The sequence below is a fragment of the Ciconia boyciana genome, chromosome 8 (assembly GCF_034638445.1).
Source record: "Ciconia boyciana chromosome 8, ASM3463844v1, whole genome shotgun sequence".
Classification (NCBI taxonomy): domain Eukaryota; kingdom Metazoa; phylum Chordata; class Aves; order Ciconiiformes; family Ciconiidae; genus Ciconia; species Ciconia boyciana.
This window is the reverse complement of record NC_132941.1, coordinates 63,232,106-63,254,248: the sequence shown is the minus strand read 5'-3', so window position 1 is coordinate 63,254,248 and position 22,143 is coordinate 63,232,106. Positions and strand designations below refer to the sequence as shown.

Sequence of the window (22,143 nt, the reverse complement as noted above, 5' to 3'; positions counted from 1 at the left end):
GAAAAAAAAGCAAAGTTACAGACTGACAAGCACTGACCAAGCAGGAAGGCATAACCCTTTCACATAAGACAACCCATAGAAACACTACGGAGAGCACCAACAACTGGCCTAGCAGACGCATCTGTGCGCAGAGGTTCCCCTGCAAATAAAAATTCCACTACCACGCACCCTCCATGCCTAGAGGATTTCTCTCCCACAGTCATTAGAAGCAGGGGGCAGTGGGTATGACAGGAGATGCTGCTGTCAATTTGATCCAAAGTAATATTGATTTCTTTAAATGCTGTCTACTGCTATAATCAAAGGTATTAAGTCTAAATAAAAGGAGCTAAACAGCAGAATATAAAATGTACTGATCTCATACTAGTTACCCTAAGCATGGTCTGAAGCTTTTTTTCCACTTAACAGGAAACCTAATCAGTCCTTGCTGGTTTAGCAGCAAAATCAGATACATGAAGCAGTAACAGCTTCCCTTAAAATTTAACTCAGGACAGGTCAGAGCCAGTGAAATGTCCCTGAGTAGTTAGGAGATGCTAGACAAGAACACAAAACCTGCGTAGTCAAGGAGATGCCAAAATTAAAGATGCTCACACTTCTTTCTGCCAAGATGTGCCATTCCATGAGCAAAGAGAGGATTTGGAGACTCCCATAGTGTCAATCCTAGCTAATTTCAGAAATATTTGGTGGCTAATTTCAGAAATATTTGGTGATGCTTTCTTTTGTAAGCATATGTGATAGTTCTAACTTACTGAGACTTCCCATATGGTACACTCCTGTTCTTCTAGCTATAAACAATTGGGGGTGGGGGGTGTCAAAGGAAGTTTGGAAATAAAGGAAACAGCAATTCTAGGTTTCTCACAACAATAAAACAGAAAATATTTCATTGTACCAGAGAAACCACAGGATTTTGAACTTAAAAGCCACAGTCGCCAGTTTTTAGTAGCTTTTCTTCAAGGCTGCCTACCTGTTAGTGAGCGGACGTTGCTACAGGTCTTGCTGCTGGGTTTTGTGCTCCTGAGAATCGCCAAAAGAAACTTCACGAGTCAGACACGGAAACCTTCACGGGTATGAAGCTCTGGTTTTCTTTATGATTAAAGTTGCTCCCTATTGCCTTCAGACAGATCACAACCTAACACCATTATTTTTAACAGGACTGTAATGAAAAGTGCAAAGTCCATTCACATGTATTTGTACCAGAATAAAATCTGAATAAAAAAATAAAGACACACCCTTTGTTCTTGAGCAAGCAGTTACGGTAAATGAAAGTACCTGCAGATAGGCACTGGCTAGAGGACACAATTACATACTCGTTCTGCTGCTCATCACCTACATGCTCTATGTAAAAACAAGCAGAATTTTTGTTACTAAAATATTCCAGAACTCAAGGATTTTTGTATCAACATAATCGTAAGAACGTGTGGCAGCCATGCAATATGCAAAGTATAGTGCTACCTCCTCCCCCGCCGTCAAATCCCCCTCCTGGTCCTACAGACAGACTAGCTTTAACAAACCATCGATTTTGAGCTGCGCTTCTGTATTCCGGTGAGTTATTTCACTGACAGAGAACCTGACAAATAGTAAAATGTAAGTTACAGGATTAAATAAGATTTTATTGTCACATTTAACTGCTTTGTCAGAGATGTACATTTTGCAGGTTTCTGTGCGGAATAAAAATAAAAACGGTAGTTGCCATCTTGTCAATTCTGATTTCGACATACACATATCTATACCACCTGAACCACAGGTGCTTGCAGATAGCCAGCGGTAACACCAGAGCAAGTTCTCTGTTAAATGGATTGCAACACTCAAAGACAAAATGCACCAAGTTAAGGCTAATGAGAATAATGTAAAATAGTTAAAACAGACCACTAGATGTTTAAAGGTGGAAACACTCGAGAGAAGAGTGGTGATTTTAACATCTCATTTTTTCCAAAGTCATTTTGCTTAATTTAGTACAGGTAAGGAGAGGCTAACGAACAGACTTTTGCCTACATATACAATACATACTGAAATTTTAGTCTTTTGTAAATCCGATATATTTGAACTTTTAAGCAACTGCTTTGTTCTTCTGGGTGTAAACCAAAGAAGTGGTTACGGACACCTCAAAGCGATAAATGCTTAAGATAACCTCATCTTAAAATCTGTATTTTCTCATTTACAGATCAGGGATAAAGTCCAATAATACAAACTTCTTAGTGGCACAGTTTCACATATTTTGGGCAATGTTAGCATACAAGCAGTATTTAAATAAAAATAAGTGCATCCAAACATGAAATTCTCTAAATATACCACACTTCATTTATCCCAAATGGCAATTTTCTGACAAGAGCTGTAATTCAAATTAAAATAATCATTTACACATTTCACCCAGAGGAAGAGGTAAACCCAGGGGACTCTCCAAACAATCTTCTCCTACCCTATCCCCTATTTATTACATAAAACTCATCTAGAAGCGTAAATCCAATATTCAGATGCAAATAAAATGCAAGAAGCAGTCTCTGATGTTTGCAATTTGCAGACTCCAAAGTCCAATCATGATGGAATTTACTACTTCTGTCAGTCATTTACTCCTGTATGTGCACTTCGTATTTATGCTAAAACAACAAATGAGACAATAAATGAGGCTAGTGTGGCATAAAGTCATTGTAAACCCAGCGAAACCAGAATAATTATATTTATGACATTCATTTGGATGATTTACCAGTCATCCCCCCCCCCCTTTACAGAAAAAAGGCAACCATCATTTTAAGTGATACACACATTCTGCTAGTAAAAAAAGTTGAAACAAACCCCTCCTCTGTTAAAAGAGCATGCCGATAGAAGAAGGTAGACCACATCTGTTCCAATCAGGCTTCTCAGAATTATCAAAATTTCTTTGCTTGCAAAGGCCAATTTGGCTTACCATAGAAAGCTATTTTGAAGGCGGCTGATATATTTATTCCCTTTCAAAAATTAAAATTCAAGGCATGATAGTGCAAGAGGTAAGTTTTGATTTGAGAACATTATTTGTAGACTAACTGTGCTTAGTTACTACATCCCAATTTATTGTCTTAAAGAAAATACGGCAACAAAAGCTACAAGATCTCTATAAATTTCATTTTGCCTAAATTTACCAGTACATCCATGAAACCTCATCAGTATTAGTACAACTTGATTATCCTAATGATTCCATTATAAAACTTGCAAAATGTATCACAAGGTGAATAAACCATCTAGTGCAAGTCTTCTACATTTTGTGTGCACAGTAATCCTGTGTAGTTCATTTCCTCCAGGTTAAATCCCCAAAATCTCTCTGTAACAATTATGAAAAAAAACAGTGTCACGTGGATTTTCTTCCCCCCTATCAAATCTGAGAAGTTTGAGTGTTCCTGGAATCACCGTCAGGATGTGCTGAAGGTCGTGAATCCCTTGTCTGTGAGTATTCACTGTCAGATGACTCCGTAGGTTCAAGCAAATTTTCGTAATCACTGTCTTCTGATTCATCAACATTGTCACCAACCGCTCTTTGGGAAGATGGCATGGATGCTCCATTACCAGAATATTTCAATCCTGCATTTGTGGAAACATAGCTGGAAGAACCTACTGCTTGAGGTCGAGGCATAAAAACATTGCTTTCTAGGAGACCGTGACCGACAGTACTTTCTTGATTGGTTGCATTGAAATCGGAATACGGCGGGGGAGGATCAGAGACATCTGAATCTTCAAGTGTGCAGCCTTCCACAGCAAATCCAGTGTAGGACATTCGTGGAACAAACATAGGTTCCAAGTTATCTGTTGGCATTTGCCTGCTTAAAATTGCTTGCTGCATTCCTACAAAAGCAAAGAACATTGGTGTACTTAACGCTTACTTTGCAATATACTTTATGTAACCTAGCTGTAACATCCCACACTCACCCAGCCCTTAGCTCTTCTCTCTTCTTTCTTTCTGGTTGTTATTATGTTATTCCACAATGTCCATCCCTGGCATTGCTTTCAAACTCCAGCACTGCATCTTTTCTTCTCAGTCTCCACTACTCATATTTGGCAATTCTGATTTTTGTATTGATGACTATATGAGACACTATCCCTAACCATCATGTCAAATCTTATTACTACATCCTACTCTTTGAGCTTGGCAAAGAGTATCTTCCCTAAATTTAGCAGTACATCCATGAAACTCATCAGTATTAGCACAACTTGATTATCCTTATGATCCCATTTCAAAACCAAAATGCATCAGAAAGCAAGTAAATTAAGGGCAAGTGTGCTACGTTTTTATGTGCACCATCATCCTGTACAGTTCATTTCCTCCAGTTTAAGTCCCCTAAAAACACAGCTACAGGAAGTTTCCATAACCTGTTGATCTTTCCACCTCATCATTTCTCTGTATTTCTCTGTTCCTTCTCACATCAAAAAGTAGCTACGGTAGGGCTCGTCGTGCCTGCTCCTCTCCACCTATGTCTTAATCAGTACTGAAAGCTTGACTCACTTTTGATGAGACCATAATCAGCTTCTACTGTTGATATTACACCTTAAAATCACACTTCTGTACTTTCTCTTGCAACGCCCCTTGTGCTAGGCGACAATCTCATGAACACCAGCAGAAAAGTTACCTTGTCTTCTTCCCTCAAATTATTATTTTAAAAACCTTCCCTCCCAATGCTTGTGATTAGCCTAGCAGGCTGCTGAGACCACCATGTATCACGCTCACCTTCTGCTAGCCAAAACATCTGTACTCACATGATATCTCATGTTTAGATTACCAACTAGCTAGCTGAGCAAGAATCATCTTTTGAACCTGTGTTTCTATATCCCTAGCGCAGTAATGCACAACCAGGGCTCCCGCACTAGTGTAACACTGGAACACCACAGTGGTGTTCGCTGTTCCTGGAAAAGTCGGACACAAACACTGAAACCTGCTCCCTACGAAAAGCCATACATAATGGGTAAAACCACCACTTCCATGCTCTGACTTTTATTTAAGTAATTGTACAGTTAGACAGTTTCTATACATAAACGTGTCCACTAAGGAAAGGGCTTCTTTCCAATCCATGTGGTTTTAACAATCAAAGCAAGACCAAAAGCCACAGGTATTTCCCACCTTTAAGGATGTCATAGAGTCTCCATGTTTCATAATGAATAGACAGTAACATAAGCACTATGAGGATTAAAAAAAAAATAGCTGAAGAACTGGTTAAAGAACAATTACAATGGTTAACAGTCACATCGGAAAGACTCATCGAGATGAAGCTCCCACAGCTCTGCACCGGAACTATACTCACATTAACAACCTAATGATGGAATTTAATCAGCATATGCTTATTAAAATTACAGATGGTACTATGCTAGTAATAGCTGCAAGTATAACAGAGTATCAGAACAGGAATTTGAAAGTGATCTTAAATTAGATGATTTGGAAAATAATTTAAGGAAGACATGCACAGGAACAATGAACTGTACAAACTGCACATTGAGGAACAGTTACATCCTTCTGCAGAAGAGAAACACAGGTTTACTGTTGATTTATGTAAACTATAAATATCAATATGCATTAAGTGCGCTCAGCTGTTGAGAAACGGGTAAGTATTATTTCAGTATGTACTGTAATGGTGAAGACTACAACTGGAGTACTATATCTAATTTTGAACACCACAGTTTAAGAAATAGGGAAAAAAATGGAGAAACTCTACAAAAGAAAAGGACTCGTTAGAGGTCTAGATATCATGACCTAAGAGGAAAGACTGCAATAACTGGGATAATTACAGAAGACTGAGGAACAGTTTCAGTCTTCAAATGTACATAAGAGGCTGCTGTGGAAAGGTAAGCAGAAGGCAGCTTAAATTAGAGTAGTATACATTAGACATGAGGAAAAACTTCCTTGCAGGAAGGTCTGTTAAGCACTGGGAAAGACTTAAGTTTTTGACTGGTTTCTAACTGGTCATTAACCTCCAAACATCTGTCAGAATTGACACCGGTATCTGTAAAGCTGCCTTGCAGCTAGGCGATAGACAAAATGGTATCAGCTCTACTTACTGTAACACCATACTTCTGGAAAAAGCAAAAATCAAGGCTGAAGAGTTCCTTTAATCAAGTCAATGAGATCTCTTCGGTAATAAAAAGAGCATATTCCCTCAAGTGGCTACATAACAGCACTCAATTTTTGGTCCACAATACGAGAACTGCGGTGGGAGATTTCCTGGCAGCTGGGAAGTGCACAGCACTCACTATACCCTAGAATATGCTATTACATGTACAAAATTATTTCAGTGATCTGGCAAGTAAGGTCTCAACTGACTTTTATGCTAGAGTGTTAAAGTCATAACCTGTTAACCAAAAATTTGTAAGAATAACAGGCTTTCACACAACACTACTGCATGAATTTGAATCAAATGCTCCCTTTTCCTCCAGCTCAGAGAATGATTAACTGGAACATTTAACTCACTAAAAATAAGGAAATTCTCCCGATACCGAGAACGTGAGAGAACAGAAGGCCAGCTTCAGTATTTAGCTACTCACATCTAAAAATATTGCAGAGATACAAGCTGCATGTTTTCTTGTTTCAGCCCTCTCACATGATTATCTGCTCTGGCATAAATTTTCAGTCCAGCATTTGCATCTCACTGGTAGTATCTAGAGGCTAGCACCGACTGCTCTTCCTCCTCCTCCCCCATCTTTTGCCATATGGGCTGGGATCAGCTCCAGTCACACTAAATACCCATCTCTACTTCTCGCTAGCTCGTGTAGTAGCAGCTCCCTGGCTGTTTCATCTACAGCCAAGCAGGAAACAGCAGTGACTCATGCCACTTCCATCTTTCAAATGGTCTGTGGCTGATGCTGGCTCTTTACCTTATCTTTGAGGTTCAGAGAAGGAAGAACCTGGGCTGACAGATCACACTTTGCTCTAAAATACTCATATGATAACAGTACCTTGCTGCCTGGAGGAAAAAAAAGTATTCAGTCATAGCAGCAGAGGGGCCTATTGCAGAGTTTAGGGTGTTAACCCATCCAAGTGATCTTTTAGTCTCAGACACAGCTTTAGATAACGTTTCTTATTATTTGTGTATCTTAAGATAAGAAATTTTAGCTTGCAGCTAAAATTACAAAATTTGGTTATTTGCTTATTTCAAAACATGGAAAAAAGTCAGTGTTTGCTGAAATATGCAATTTGCTTATGATTTATTTTTTTTAAATATTACTTCCCATTTGTCTATTCTCTGCTCCTACTCTACCTTCAGTCTTCCCTTACACTCACTAATTAAATTAGGTCAGCAATGTCTCCTGGGAAATGTCCAGGCTCTTCATAAAACTTATCTACTGCTAAGCAAAAGTCTCCTGAAGCCACATTCAATTTTTAGGAAGGAGGGACAGTGTGGCAACCAGCCAAGTATGCTCACACAATAAGGGTCCCTGATTCAGAAAATTATGGAGCAGCAAAAAGAAAAAAAAAAAAGATGAACAACTGGCTCTCCCTACCAGTCCTAAATACATACTATGAAAACTGGCACTATTAATACAAAATGCAGAACCAACCCTAATAAAAACCTGGATTTTTAATGGGACTTATTTGCACAATGGAAACTTAAATCCAATCAGCTCGATACTAATATAGGTCTTCAAAACACAGCAGAAGTATAATTTCTGCATTCAGAGCTTCACTAGAAAGAGAAGACCATCATGCTTGTATTGCCATGAATAAATCAAAGAATTACCTAATTCAGCTTCCCCCAAAATTAATCCCCCCAACACACTGCAAGAAGGACAATATTTCAGTAGCTTCATGGAATTAAAACTAATACCGATTGAAATTCATATCAGTGATGATATGGTACCTGAAACAGGTAGGCAAATTCCAACAATATTCTGCATTTAAGTAGTTTCTTCCACTTTCTAGCAGGTACTCCTGAAGATAGGAATGATTTCAAGATGGACTTTTGGGAAGATTTAGTTCAACATTGAAAAGTGGCATTTCAATGCTAATTATGTTCACCACTAAGTCAGCAAATAATGCAAAAAATGCTGACTAAACTAGGATTCAGTAACTATGAAGGAGGAGAGGAGGATAAAAGTGTAGATGGTCTCCTCTAAATCAGTGGTGAAAAACCTGATACATCCACTAAAAGCTCCAAGGTCAAAAATCATCTAGACAACACTTCAGATAATCTACAATGTTCATCATTTTCCTTCACCCAGTTTGTCCAGTGTCCAGTAATATAATTGAACTCTAACTTAACTGGTGCTGGGCTTGTATTTGGGGATAGGGTTGGGGAGTCAGAAAGGGAATAAAGATTTCAAAAAACCGTTGATAGCTACTGGCCTGTAAACACAGTACCCCGTTCCTATGTCATACTTCAAGAGGAATCTCTCCAGTGTTTAGACTTGCTTTTTCCATTCCTGGCTTTGCTCCACTTTTCCTTTCCTACAACTGATCTTTTCCTGTGTTATTTCCAGAATTGACTTGCTTGTTCTTTCTCTACAACTTTATCTCTCTCCTATGTTTTAAGTTTGCTAACATTGGATGACTCCTACAGAAATATCTGCAGTACACATACTTCCACAGTTCAGGTATAATTCAGTGTAAATCCATCATATACCCTTCCCAATGTGCTTTTTTTTTTTTTCCTTTTGCTATGAGCTGTCAGGAATACAACTCAAAATAATTCCACAAAACATTTTGTCCTTACAGCATCTGCTTCTGAAACAAATAAATGAAAAGGCAACTTACTTATTTCTTGTTCTTTTTCATTTTTCTTTTGTGCGATTTGCCTTTTTAATTTGTTTACATCAGCTTGAAAAGATTCAACAACACGTTCACTTTTTTCTACATCTATACATACTGCCTAGGAGAAAAACATAACATATGCTAAGATTTTGCAAAATATACATGAAAGACTTCCATGACAACATTAATAAAGCTACTACCAGACAAGAAGCCATTAAGAGCACAAAACTAAGAGCAGGAGTTAACTGTATCAGAGCATAATATTCAACCCGAAGATCATTTTATTTACTGGCTATTGCCAATTCCCAACTGCTGCATGACAGGAAAAGCTTTTCCAAATAATCCATCATTACAGGAAGATTTGTAACGAGATCCGAAGTTAGTTCTTCCTACTGGGTGGAAGAGACTTGGCCTTTTTTAAGCTGATCTCCTAACTGATACTTCTATTAAGTAAACAAGACCCACGGATTTTTCAACAAGATCTCCCTATACTGGTTAGGAACTGAATGTGAAATTTTCCTAGAAGGATCTAAGTTTAAAAACAGTTCTGGACAATACTGATTTCTTTTTTAATCTAAACATGTTATACTGGATATTGTTTACTTCTTCAGAAATTAAGTATTGGTCATTATCATTAAACATGATCAGTTTTGAAGAGCACACAACTCTAAAAGCACTGAAGAGTCTTAAACAGTAAGTCACTAGCCATTTACTGTTTCTTCTCCAAAAAGTTACTATCAATGATCTTACCTACAGAGTTGAAAAACATTATCTATTTCAGTTCTATATCTAATTTTTTAGAAGTTTATAAAGTTTAAACCCTCCCCTCCCAACGAATTGGTGAATAATGCAAATACATGTGTCTCAGCTGCTGTACCAGAAAACTTATTTCCAGTCCTGTAACATTCTCTGTGAAAGTCACTTAAAAGGTAAAAATTCCTCAAGTTAGCTAACACTTGAGTTACTTTTAAGCTCTGTAAACAATGTACAGCAGCATGATTTACATGGTGAAATAAAACAAAGTCATAGTTTTAACAGGTAGGAAGACAACTCCCTGATGATGCTACATTTTCCATTTTTCCAGGCACTTATTCAAACAACAGCAAGAGCACGAAAAGGATGTATGCGCTCTTGGCAAAAACAGCGTTACAGAATAATACCATTAGCTAATGGGATAGACCTCTGAAAATAAATTTTCATGTCTCCTGAAGCTGGCATGAAAGCTGTCTGCCTTCTTGTTGCAAGTTACCCACCTTATAAGGCAGGTTAGAAAGTAGCAACTTCCCCCAGAAAATAGTAGTTCTCCTGTGCAAGGAGGGTCAGGGGATGGATGGAGCAATTACTGCCTTGTTCGCTGCTATATGTGCCAACCAGCAAAGCTAAGCTGGAGCAGAGACACAAATCCCTCCAGGGCAGATGTAAGGGGAAAGCCTGGAAATAAGCTGTGGGTACAGCACAATTAGCAGATGCGTGTGCTCCTGAGGCAGCACAGCTACGCTGCTCTTCATATCGGACAAGCTGTGAATTGACAAGCTTACATTTAGTAGATTTGACGCTCAAGGCACTTTCAGACGCTTTGCCACATTTGGAGCAGGATTCACTCATACTCTACACAAAACATTCACAAGTTTTAACTAACAGATGGAGCTCTTTGCTGTATGCTACATACCAAGAGCCAGCAGTCATTTTTAAACTCACACAGGCAAGCCTTTAAACCTGCGCAAATCCCCACAGCCTTCAGCAAGGCTTTTCTTCAATGCATACTCTTAAAAATAGCTAACGTCTACCAGAAATCACTAAGCATTAAATCATTCTTACTTGCAGAAGAGAAAGAATTGATAATATTCATATCAACCACTTTTACAGCAGCCACTGCAAATGCACACACTAAATACAAACTGACACATTTCATTATTAAAGTCAGACTTATTTTCCTACTGGTCACAATAAATTGTGAAAAATCTAAAAATCTCCACCTCCTCCACTCCTGGTTTAACCAAAGGACAAACAAAAGATGCCACATACATACTGACCAATATTAAGTAAAGAAAGTTACCTGTACTTTTTCCTGAAGTGCATTATAAACCTGATATATAGCCCTGATGTCCTTCATCACTCCATCTTTGTCAAAAAAATCAGTACTAAAAAAAGGAAAGCAGAAATCATTAGAAAAGATAACACAGGTTTCTAGCTCACGCCGTCTCAGAATTGCTGCTAAGCAGTCTATCACTATATTTCTAAAATGTATTTTGTTTTGTATTGCTAAAAATGTACCATACTCTCAAGAATCAAGATTTGGACAGCAGCATATTCAATACTAAAATTCCTTCTGGAACAATAAAGTCCCATTTGAATGAGATTAAACTTGTGCAGAAATCTTTACGCCTGTATAATTTCATTGTTAACCGTCAGAAGAGCTACTTTGCATTTACAGCATTTAATTAAAATTACTTAAGATAAACAACAAGATTTCAACACTTCCAAGTCAGAGTTCAAGTTTTAAATCAAGCCTGCACACAGAATTCCTTGGGAGGGGTGGGTGGAAATCAAATAAGAAACTTCCAGCCAGAAGGCCCACAGCACCGACTGGCCATACCAACTCTGCTTTTCTGATTAGTGCACTGAGTCCCCTTTGTTCTTCTAAAAGATTCAATTCTAAGGAGGAAAAAAGCCCAGTAAGAACTGACCATTCTCCTCCAGAACTAGTTTTTTTTCCTGCTTGAAATGCATATTTGTAGTATTCTTTGGAAGGTACAGAACGTAGAGCTTGATGACTGTACTTCATTTGCAAAGGAAAAATCCTTACCCGTGTTCCTTAATAACTTTGGCATAATTCTGAGAAGTATTTGGCACTGAAGAAACTTTGTATTCCTGTTGACTAGTGTTGCCTAGATTAGGAATAGTAAGTGACACCCTTTGATTATACCTGTAGAGAAAGTTCAGAAAGACTTCTTAATTCATATTCAGAAGATTATTTACAATAGCCTTAAAATTATCCCATCTCTGATGATCACAACTCATCTAATTTTAAAGCTTCTGCATTAGGGTTATTATAAAAAGCTGCTAAATATTAGAAGTTGTGTTCAAAATAAACGCATGATCAAAAACTCCCTTGAGATGGACCTGCCTTCGTACCTCTTAGAACCTTTTAATTGTGTATGCAAACTACCACAGATACAAGAAGGGTGAAGCTACATTCAGGTCTATTATAAGAAACATGGTACTAATGTTTGATTTCTCTCAAATTTTTTTGTTGTCGTTGTCTGAAGATTTAAAGACCGAAAACAACTTTTGCTCACCCCAGAACTTTAATTTATAAATTACTTGCACAGAAAAAAAAGCTGCACAAGTCATCACTAACAATTGTACACAATTGTGTGTCATCACTAAAAATTGTGCACCAAGACATCATTTGACAAACACAAAGCCTTCTTTACGTATAATTGTACAAACTTCAAAATAGTTTAAAGAATAGCAATAAGAAGCAGAACGAAAAATGAGGATTGGTTCATATACAGAGATTGCTTACCTTCGGTTTGGTCTAAAAAGCACATATTCTAAAGCATGTGTTGAGTTATTTGCAGTGGAAATGAAGCTGAAGAGAAGGAAGACGAGATCAGGCACTCCAAGAATGTGTGTCAGCTGTTTATGAATGATGTGCTCTCTATATGACATTTGCTGCTGAGTGTTTCTCCTAAATCTGTACCATCCAATAACGTTCTGTAATCAGAGTACATCAGAAAAAAACAAAGTATTAACTGAGAGATACAGATTTACCTTCTTATAATAAAGTTGTAAAACTATGGTATCATGTGATAAGCTTTATTACAACGAAATCGGACTGAATTACTAGAGGCTTGCACCTATTAAATAACCCAAAACAAGTGACATCCTGTTACAACACAACTCTTAATTGCTCAGCCTTATTGTGCTACAAACACCTGCGTGTTCTCAGTGGCATTCAAGATCCCACTTCCAATATACTTCACTTGTTTAATTTTAGCAACAAACCTTGGAGCATCTTCAAATTATTAGACTTGAGCTGTTTTCAAACACAGCAGATGTGGGTTTTCTTTAGCCTAAATATTTCAACTGCCTATTCATTTGTATGGATTTGTAAGACACCTCCAGTGCTTTGCAAACATATTTGCAAATTCACGTCTGTTCATGAGACATAGGGGACTAATCTGCTGTGTACAAAAATAAAATTATCTCATTGTCTATTGAATTGTGAAAGATCCATATGCACATGAGATAAGACCCATTCTAATTCAATGATTATTTTGAATACAATGTGCATTAAACTCCTTTACTTCATGTAAACTAACATTCAATTTAAGAGATTAATAAAAAAGGACACATCATTAACAATTTGCTTTAGGAAGAGTCCCAGGAATAGGCACTATCATGTAGTGATGCATTAAGACTGCATGTATATATTCAGCGGAATAGAGCAGATTCCACATACTAAACAATATGACTCCTGTGTTAAATAAAATAGGAAGCATTGTTTTTAACTTTTTATAGTAAATCTGTACAATTACTTAGTCTGAATGCAATAAAATGTGCTTAGTTTGCTAACAAAAGAGAATACAAGACTGTCTTGGTTCCCAGACAGCAGTGTTTCTTTCTTTTTTGACATTATGACAACTAATGTCATTAAATCTGTGGTGCTGTTATCCCACAAGTTTAATTTAGTCACATGACACTTGCAAGTTTTAATTTCTCCAGTTTTGCCTGCTTTCTCGCCACAGATAATGCATCTTGCTGGAGTCTTCCTGTAAGGTAGGTCCTAACAAAATAAAATTCAACTGAAAACTAGTGGGAGACAAACATTTTTAATTATGTTTTTTGCCTTGTCTCCTGAAGGGAAACTTAATGTGCTCTGTAGTGTTCTAGAGTAGAGTTATGGGGTTATAGAATTCAGGATCTGAGACTGGAAACTCACTCCATCATCAGCATAGAGATGTACATATCTGTATGTATAAATATATACACAAAGCACCTATGTACTCAGCATAAATACTTTAGTATCCACAGATAAATTTATTCTGAGAGCATTTGCTGGAAGAAACAGACAAGAAAAAAGCATTACAATCGCCAGCGTTGCATAAGTTGCACAGATTTAGGATTTGCTTCCCTAAAGAACCCTCCTCAGTGTAAGCCTTGTCTGTAAGCAAAAGTCCACAGTTCAGGTGGGTGAGGTGAACAGAAAGTAAAGACTGCTAATTCAATTCGCAATTGAGCCACTGTCATCACACACTGCATACTGATGATCAGTTCACACAGTAGGCATTCTTACTCAGAGCAGTGAAAGTTACACTCCAGTCACCTGTAGAGGATAGAAATCCCAAAAGCCCAACAGGTCATGCCTTGACAGGTAGCTCTGCTACTACTGAAATGCAACCAGCAGTGCTACAAGCAGCTGGAATGACATTCGTTTGCTGCTGCTCTGCAAAAATAAGTCAAACAAGAGAAAAGGTTTTGTTTTAACCACCCCTACCTTGTACTAGCTCTGGCACTCACCAAGCCTCGTGAGCCAGATTCATGTACCAGTGATGTTTCCCTGCTAGGTCTAAGGTCTACAGTTGCCACAAATTGAACCATGCAAGTCAGTCATCTGTCTTTTAGCCAGAGCAAGCTGACTGGTGGATTCACTTCACTACATAAGGAACCACACCTTCAGCTCTGCTCTTTGATGTATCAGTTCATGAGAACGTCAGAATCAATTATGCAGTAATTAGAAAGATAGTACACTACAAGTATGGAATGAGATGAAACACTGATAAAAGGTTTGACTCCTCTCCAAATAAATACTAAAATTTAATCTTCTTAGTACTAGTTGTGCTACTAACAACATATGCATGACGTAAAGCTATGACAACATCTGACATAACTGATAGAACAGTTTTTCCAGTTTAAAACTGACAGTGCAAAAACTGCAATTACAAGGCTATATCATTACAACTCTTTTAAATGAACTCTTTAGAACAGATTTTCAGATCAGCTACATTTTTGTTGGTTTCAGCAGCAGAGTACACAATCATTATGCTACATGTTCAGCTCAGAAATGTGAGTGGGTTAATACTAGGCCTTCATTTTTGGAGACCTAAACTTAAAACCTTTGCATTTCTTCAGGGAATTTAAACACTGCCCCCAGGGTAACCTAAGTACCACAAATCCACCAACTTCTGTACAGGGTAAGCCTTGGGTCAAAACAAACCATCAGATTTGTGAACAAAAATATTTCTTCTAGTTAACTACCTTTTTTTGTTTGTTTTCCAAAACTGCTCTTTCTAATTATAGGCTGTAATGGCTAGAACAGGAAGAAAAGATAGAAAACTTACTTTTCTTCGGTCTTTAAGAATCCTGTCCAAACTCTCCTCATTAACCTTGCCTGCATAGTCATAAAAGCTTGAACCAAAAAGGAAGAGAGAAAGGTAGGTACACAGTTTACACACACACATTATACACAAAGTAAATAATTTACACTTTGACTGTTCTTCAAATAGACGGCATTCTATACATTACAAAGCAACTTCTATAGTTTTATCTTTATCAACATAGGTCACTACTCACTTCACCTACTTAAGATATCCAACTCGGGTGCTATATAGAGCACAGTTAGAAGCCTAGGTTGACTGCACAGCTAATAGACAGATGCAGCTGCTCAGAGGAAGATGCAGAGCATTTAAGTTAGATGCATAAGACTAGCTGGTGTGAAAATTCTAACCCCTTTTAAACCACTAGTAATGAAATACAAGATGCCTGTAATTATTAGTTTTAAAATGCTTTCATTGCACACATTAGTTTGATGCCTTGTATTTCCCTGCCAGCCCCTCCAACAAGGGGTACATACATAAATGGACTGTGTAATTTTATTTTGACCAGCATTCTGTAAAACCCTGCTTTGATAATAAGAGGCCTACCTACCAAAGAAGAAAGGAAAGCAGGGCCATTTTACATGCAACTACAAATCAATTTCTTGAGCTCCGGTCCTGCAATTAGACTCACATGATTGGACCCCTGAAGCCAAAATAGTTATACTGAAAAGAATCCAAAGTATCATGGTCTTTCCATATGGCTCTGCTTACAGAACTGAGGCCCAAACCCTGACAAGTTGTTATTTTGACGACATGACAGATTTAAGAATTTATAAACCTGTCTGTGTAGACAGGTTTATAAATTCTAGTAGATCACACTTCATGATAAAAGGAAACACATTTGAAAACAGATTCCTCCTCGACTTACCTGCCAAGTCCTTAGTCTCTTTCAAGAGCTGATATCACTAACACCTAAAGCAGTGCAGGAAAACACTCTGTTTTAGAGGTCTATGATCTCAACTCTTGTGTGTGGGTGTAAAGAAAACACAACAGAAAATCCTGAGCTCAGTACTTGGCTGGTAAATAAGGGTGGAAATAAAATTTGTTTCAAGATGCAAGTTATTGTGAATATTAAGACTATAACTAATTACTAATTTGAGATACTACATAATATTTGCATAATCTTTTCAATTCATGTTCACAATATTTATACACTCTTGTAAGTAGCGGATATCCAATTCTTTCTCTTTCTATGCTTTATAAGAATAATTTTCTTATGGGATGAGCAACTAGTACATAACGAAACACCTTCATTTGAAAACTGCACAGAGAAATCGGTCTTTTTAAAATCCCTGCTTCTTATTCAGTTCCCACATGCTGGTAAAAGCACTGGAACCAAGCCTGTTATACTCAACAACAGCAGCGTCAGCTTACAAGAACAGAGTGGATGAGCGATAGGCCTCCTCAGACTGGCTACACTTAAGTCAAAAGGATAAGGTAGAATGCCCCAGAATCAGCATCTGCTACAACTAAGGGAACAGAGAAACCAACAGCACGCTCTGGTACTGATAAAGGCTGTGTGAGCTGTGAGAGTTCCCCCTGTGCTCCGAAGTAAATAAATTCATCAGTTTTCTTGTGCAGAAAGCATGCAGTGAAATACAGACTTCTTCCCCTTCCTCCATCAGCTCAGTTACGAACAACCAACTTCTTGACTGGGGAGAAGCAGTAAACGTGATCAGTTTTGATATGTGCTGCATCACTAGGAATCAGAAAGAGTCTACTAGACACTGGGATATTATCTTGATGTGTAGAGTCTCTAGCATTTAAATCACTGAGTTAAGAGCACCCTCTCTGTAATTATCAGACAGCAAATGATAGACTGCAGCTTTTCTCTCTAATGTAACTAATGTCAATCATAGTATCTAAGGTACTGTGTCTTCTTAATTGGCTGGAAATCTCTAAATAAAGACAAGAGGAGATTAATTGGGAATTCCTTCTAAAAAGAATTTCTAGACAGCAAGTTAGAAGCCATCACTGTATAACAAGTGAAGACTACAGAGAAAAGCTACATATAAATGGATGGAAGCTGCTAAATAGAATATATTAGACCTATATTTAATTTAAATTCTGGAGTACAGGAGATCAGAAGGCAAAAAAAACCTAGTAAGCTGAAAGTTTCAGAATAATTAGTTGGTGCAAGTCAGTACAACTAACTACAAAACAACTTGTTAACCCAGCAAGTTACTAAGGTTAGGGCACACAAGGTGTCCTGTGACCCACCAGGTCCAAGCAGAGCTAACCTAAGACTACGATAATTTAAATTGGTTTTGACATTCAGCCTAATTATCAGAGTGATATGATTTGATCTGACTGCTATCCTACTTCCACTAACTACATGAGGTGGAAATTCAAAGAGAGAGAAATAAGCCTGTACTAGCTCCATCAGCACACTTTCTAACCTAACATTTTATATTGAGGTAAGTGCTACTAAAACTGTAAACTCATACTTTCATTGTCATGGCTGGTGCCATTTACACATATTTCTTTAATATCATCAGATGAGCAAACAATGCAAGCACTGGTAGGTATATCTGAAATGCTAATATATTTCGGGGAGCTACCTATTTTTATATTGTGCAGGCAACACAGGAAGACAACAGAAAATGCTTACCTAAAGAGTTTTGAACAAGGCTCGTGGTTATGGATTTCTGCAACAACAAACAAACAAAAAAGAGACATATGTCCAACTGCTCAAGGTAAAGAGAAATTACAGTGGCATATCTTTCATGAACTTTCCACATCACAGCTACTGAGCCAATAAACATTTGTGTCAGACCACACACTGCCCTTAATGTCTCAACAACACTTGATGACATAGCACCATACCCGGAAAGTAGTTTCTCTTTCTGATCTGCCATTTTACAGGGGAAAATATTTTAACAATAAGCAAGACATGCTTGCTCAGATACACACACATACATCTGAGTCTCAAATACACACTTTTGATACTATTTTATGGTTGTAACCTCCTCACAAATGCATTTATGATTTTTTTTTCTTTGATACACCTTTCCACAACAGTTTACCTGCATTCATATACACTGTTTATTACAGCAACAATGAATAAAAAAAGGGACAGGGAAGGGAATAACTGAAATGCTATACATTGGATTATTTAACCAGGCAAGGCAAACAGAATCTATGATGAGAAAAGGCATTAAACACCACTCCAAAACTGTTAGCTGCAATTTATAATTCTGTTACATGAAGTATTAAAGAGTCACAGCAGTATTTTTTTTTCCTTGAAGAGGTTGTAATAAACACTAAGATGCTTATTTAAGCTATAAAGGTTGTAACATATCAGTAATCTTGGAGAAGAGTGAGAAAAGAGCAAAAATCCAATCCACATTAGCTCTCTAACACCAAGAACAACTCACTTTTTTGCAGCATTTAGTACATCTTTAAAGTTCTCCTCTACTCCAACTTTTTACCAAATACAGCTTATCATTTATTCATACTATTATACCTTGATCACATAACTTTTGTCTGAAGCTGTATTTGCTCAGACTGAATAGCACTTATGTAGCAATAACATTTCAAGCTCCTATATTAGAACCCCGCTGGAGTGTTTAGCAACAACTTTGTTTAGACTCTTCCTTCCTGGAGAGTGACTCACCACCTGCTATTCTGAAAGCCACAGGCTGCTCATGATTGCAGTCTCAGCAGAGTCAGAATCAGATCACAATTCCCAAGAACAACAGACTACACACATTAGCATCTCAGCATATTTAGCCACTATCAAAACAAGGCCCTGAACATCCATGGCAGGCGTACTGCCCGAGAAACCGTACATTTTCACTGGCAAGAACTTCTCATGATGCTGCTGTTACAGTTACTTTATCTGGGATTGTTTAAAAGTGTATCAACACCATATTTTTACACTGGCATAAAGGAATTTGTGGAAATGATTTGCTAAATAAAGTCAGTAAGTCTAATTATTCCAGCTTAGACCAATTCCTTCCAGCGAATATATTGATTACAACTACTGAGAATACATACTTGATTCTCATGTTATTACACTGCTACATAGACCTTGCTTTTGAAAAACAGGAAACAACAAGCCTTCTGCTCAGAACACATGAAGCAGCCATCATTCTAAATTTGGGTTTCACATGTTGACTTATTGTATCTATATGTATATGTACTATATATACAGACATATATACTCAAAACACCACTAAGCTTTGAGGCAGCAGACACGTAAGAATGTTAAAACTCATCCGTGACAACAGTGCCTCAAAACTGCCAATCTCAGTTCATGAGTTGAGCTGGGAGTTCAAGAGATAATGTTGATGAATAAATACTGAAGTAAAAAATTGATAAACAAAGAAAATATCCAGAAGGTCTCCAGGGGTGGGTAATTTCCCTTTTCAGAAAATAACTGTCAGCAGGAATGTGACAAAAGTTATCTAAAAAGGGAATAATTTTTAACACCACAAACACTTGGTTTATGAAACCACACTGAGGCTGCAATTGGTGACATCACTGTATGACACTGTCAACAATAACTAAGATCAGTTACCACAGAATAGTCATGTCTAGTTTTGTCTGAACAGACACAGCTATCAGCTACCTTCCTTCATAAAATACTTGACAGTGATTATATACGCACACACAAAATCCTATGCCTTTATTTTTTGTAATTTAGCTCAATTAATTGTAATTAATTGACACTTCATGCAGTCAATTTATCACCCATGTTTCCTCAGGAATAACCAGAACAGGAAACCACTTAACCTTCTGCATTCTTGTATACACAACCATCACTACTTTAAGGTGGCAAGTATCTTGAGATGTAAGGTAATAGAGCACACACCTTCACAGATCATTAGTTCTGTATCAGAATAACATTTGAGAGTCAATCACAAGATGTTTGTGTATTAGCTAAGCTTTAAGCAGACCCTGCTATGTTATCTGGAATCAGATCCACAAAGCCAAGTACGTACGCATTTGGGTTTTTAAAGAAGGTTTAGATGTATTTTAACATCGGGTTATATATACATAAACAAAAAAGGCTTTTTCTCTCAGAGGTTTCCTATTTTCTACAAACCATAGAGCTAAAAACATGCAACAGCTTCTCACTTATGTATAAAAATATCTACTTCAACCAACCACACTTAACAGCAAGATCTTAGATCTTCTTTCACTTTTCACGACAACACATCAGCTGTACAGTCTTTGTGCTTATCAATGGAGTAAGTTGTTTGACAAATATTCCTCAGCAAATCTTGCTGTGACAGTTTATGATGTCATCAACTGCCAGCCATCCATCCAAACCCCATACTGGAAATTTGCCCTCTTTCAGTATTAGTAAATCAAGCAATGCATTTATTTTATTTTGAGCACATGCTTGCATTTAGGCAACCATATCAAGCAGGAAACTCCCTGCAGGACCAAAAGCCAAATAAATAATTTCTCCATCATGAAATGCAGATAAATGTCTTCAATGAACAACCTTTTTTCCACAAAAGATGATGCATAAAAACCTCATATCTAACAAATGACTGTTCCCTTTCCTCACATCTCAACCATGAACACAGAAATAATGTAGCAAATGCAGTTCTGAAAGACTGGAACATCTTGTGCTGGTCTCACAAGTGAAATAATTCTTATTTAATTGTTGGACTGAAAATTGAAAAAAACCTGACCAGTGCTCCTTTCAGAATTTCTCAAAGTTCTATTACTTACCAATCACTTGTAGAAATTCAGTGTTGCTGATCTGTGAATCACTAATGCTAAAGGTCTCTTCTTGTCTCACCTCCCCTAGCAGAAATCCTTCCTACAATTTCAAGGAAGAAAAAAAAAAAGACTAAAAATAGAAAAAAACCCACTATACAGTCATTTATTGTAACTTTCTTAGCATTAAATGGAAGAATTAAAACAAAAATTTAGGTTTAAAGATGTATCTGAGCTGCAGTAGGTATAACTTGTCCTTAAGTTTACCAAGGCTGATCTTCCGATTTACCAATCTTTTCACAACACTATAGGAATAGGTTGTCCAAAAATTCTAATGGAAGCTTCCATAGGTAACACGCAACTTATGTAAGGCAAACACAGATTACATAAAGAAGCAGTCCCAGCTACGCAGGCACGGGGTGGATGAGGAGGAGGCCCAAGCACCGCACCACTGCTGCTCTGTTCCTTCAAAGCTAAGGGGAACCGGAGTTTACATCTGCAGAAGCTTACTCAAATTTACATACGGAGATTGGGCTGAACCTTGAGCAATACCAGAGATCATAAAACTCCGGAGGCAAGTTTAAGTCATCTTTTATTCGCCATCCCCACCCAAAAGAGGAAGAAGAAGCAGCAGGAATCAGGTGCTTTTGCCATAAGCACCGAAACGGGTGCACCGGTTCCTGGTGCGGAGATAAGGGAGCAAGCTCAGACTAGAAGTTTGTCAACAGAACAGAGGGATTTAGAAACACCCCTCTTCTGCATTGCAGCCAGGACTAGTTGCAGTAGCGCTGGCTTTCCAGCGCCCGTAACACGCACGCAAACACACGCAGTTTTTACACACGCGTTTTCTGCCTGCAGCCCCTCTCCTGCAGCTCACGGGAGCCCCGCACCCCCGGGGCACGGCCCCCGCCGCCCCACGCCCAGCCCGGCGATGCCCCGGACGCGCAGGGCGGCCGACGGCCCCGCCAGCAGCGGCACCGGGCGGGTCTGCAAGTCACCCCCCCGCCCCCTCCCAAGCCGGGACCGGGCGGCACCCCGCGGCCCAGCGGCCCCCGCCGGCGAGGGGCACCTCTGTGTCGCCGGCAGAAGCCGAGCGGGGCCGCTACCCCCGGCCGGAGCCCGACCGGCGGCGGCGCGGGCCGGCAGCACGGCTGCGGCGGCCTGGCCCGGCCCGGCCGCTGCTCGGGGAGGGAGGGGAGCCCCGGAGCACCGAGAGACGCCCCGCCACGCCGCGCCGGGAGGCGGCGGCCCCGGGCACCTACGTGGTCGGCACTGCTGTTGGCGCTGTAGTAGCAGACGGAACTGAACGTGTAGCCCGAGATGGAAGCCGCCATGATGGAGACCACCGCCGCCGCCGCCGAGCCCACAAGTCCCCGCGCACGCGCTCGC

The 22,143-nt window shown here is 38.7% G+C and overlaps 1 protein-coding gene across 1 annotated transcript; it reads right to left on the bottom strand.

Annotated features, from left to right (window-relative positions):
- Positions 1 to 1,370: 1,370 nt before the first annotated feature.
- On the bottom strand, positions 1,371 to 22,140 carry ABRAXAS2 (abraxas 2, BRISC complex subunit). Its single transcript, XM_072870855.1, has 9 exons — positions 22,017 to 22,140; positions 20,767 to 20,857; positions 17,690 to 17,726; positions 15,043 to 15,109; positions 12,225 to 12,415; positions 11,502 to 11,621; positions 10,752 to 10,836; positions 8,699 to 8,813; positions 1,371 to 3,807 (listed from the first exon to the last, which is right to left on the bottom strand). The coding sequence occupies exons 1-9, from the start codon at positions 22,086 to 22,088 to the stop codon at positions 3,341 to 3,343; spliced, it is 1,245 nt and encodes a 414-aa protein (XP_072726956.1). The 5' UTR covers positions 22,089 to 22,140; the 3' UTR covers positions 1,371 to 3,340.
- Between the last annotated feature and the right edge of the window lie 3 nt (positions 22,141 to 22,143).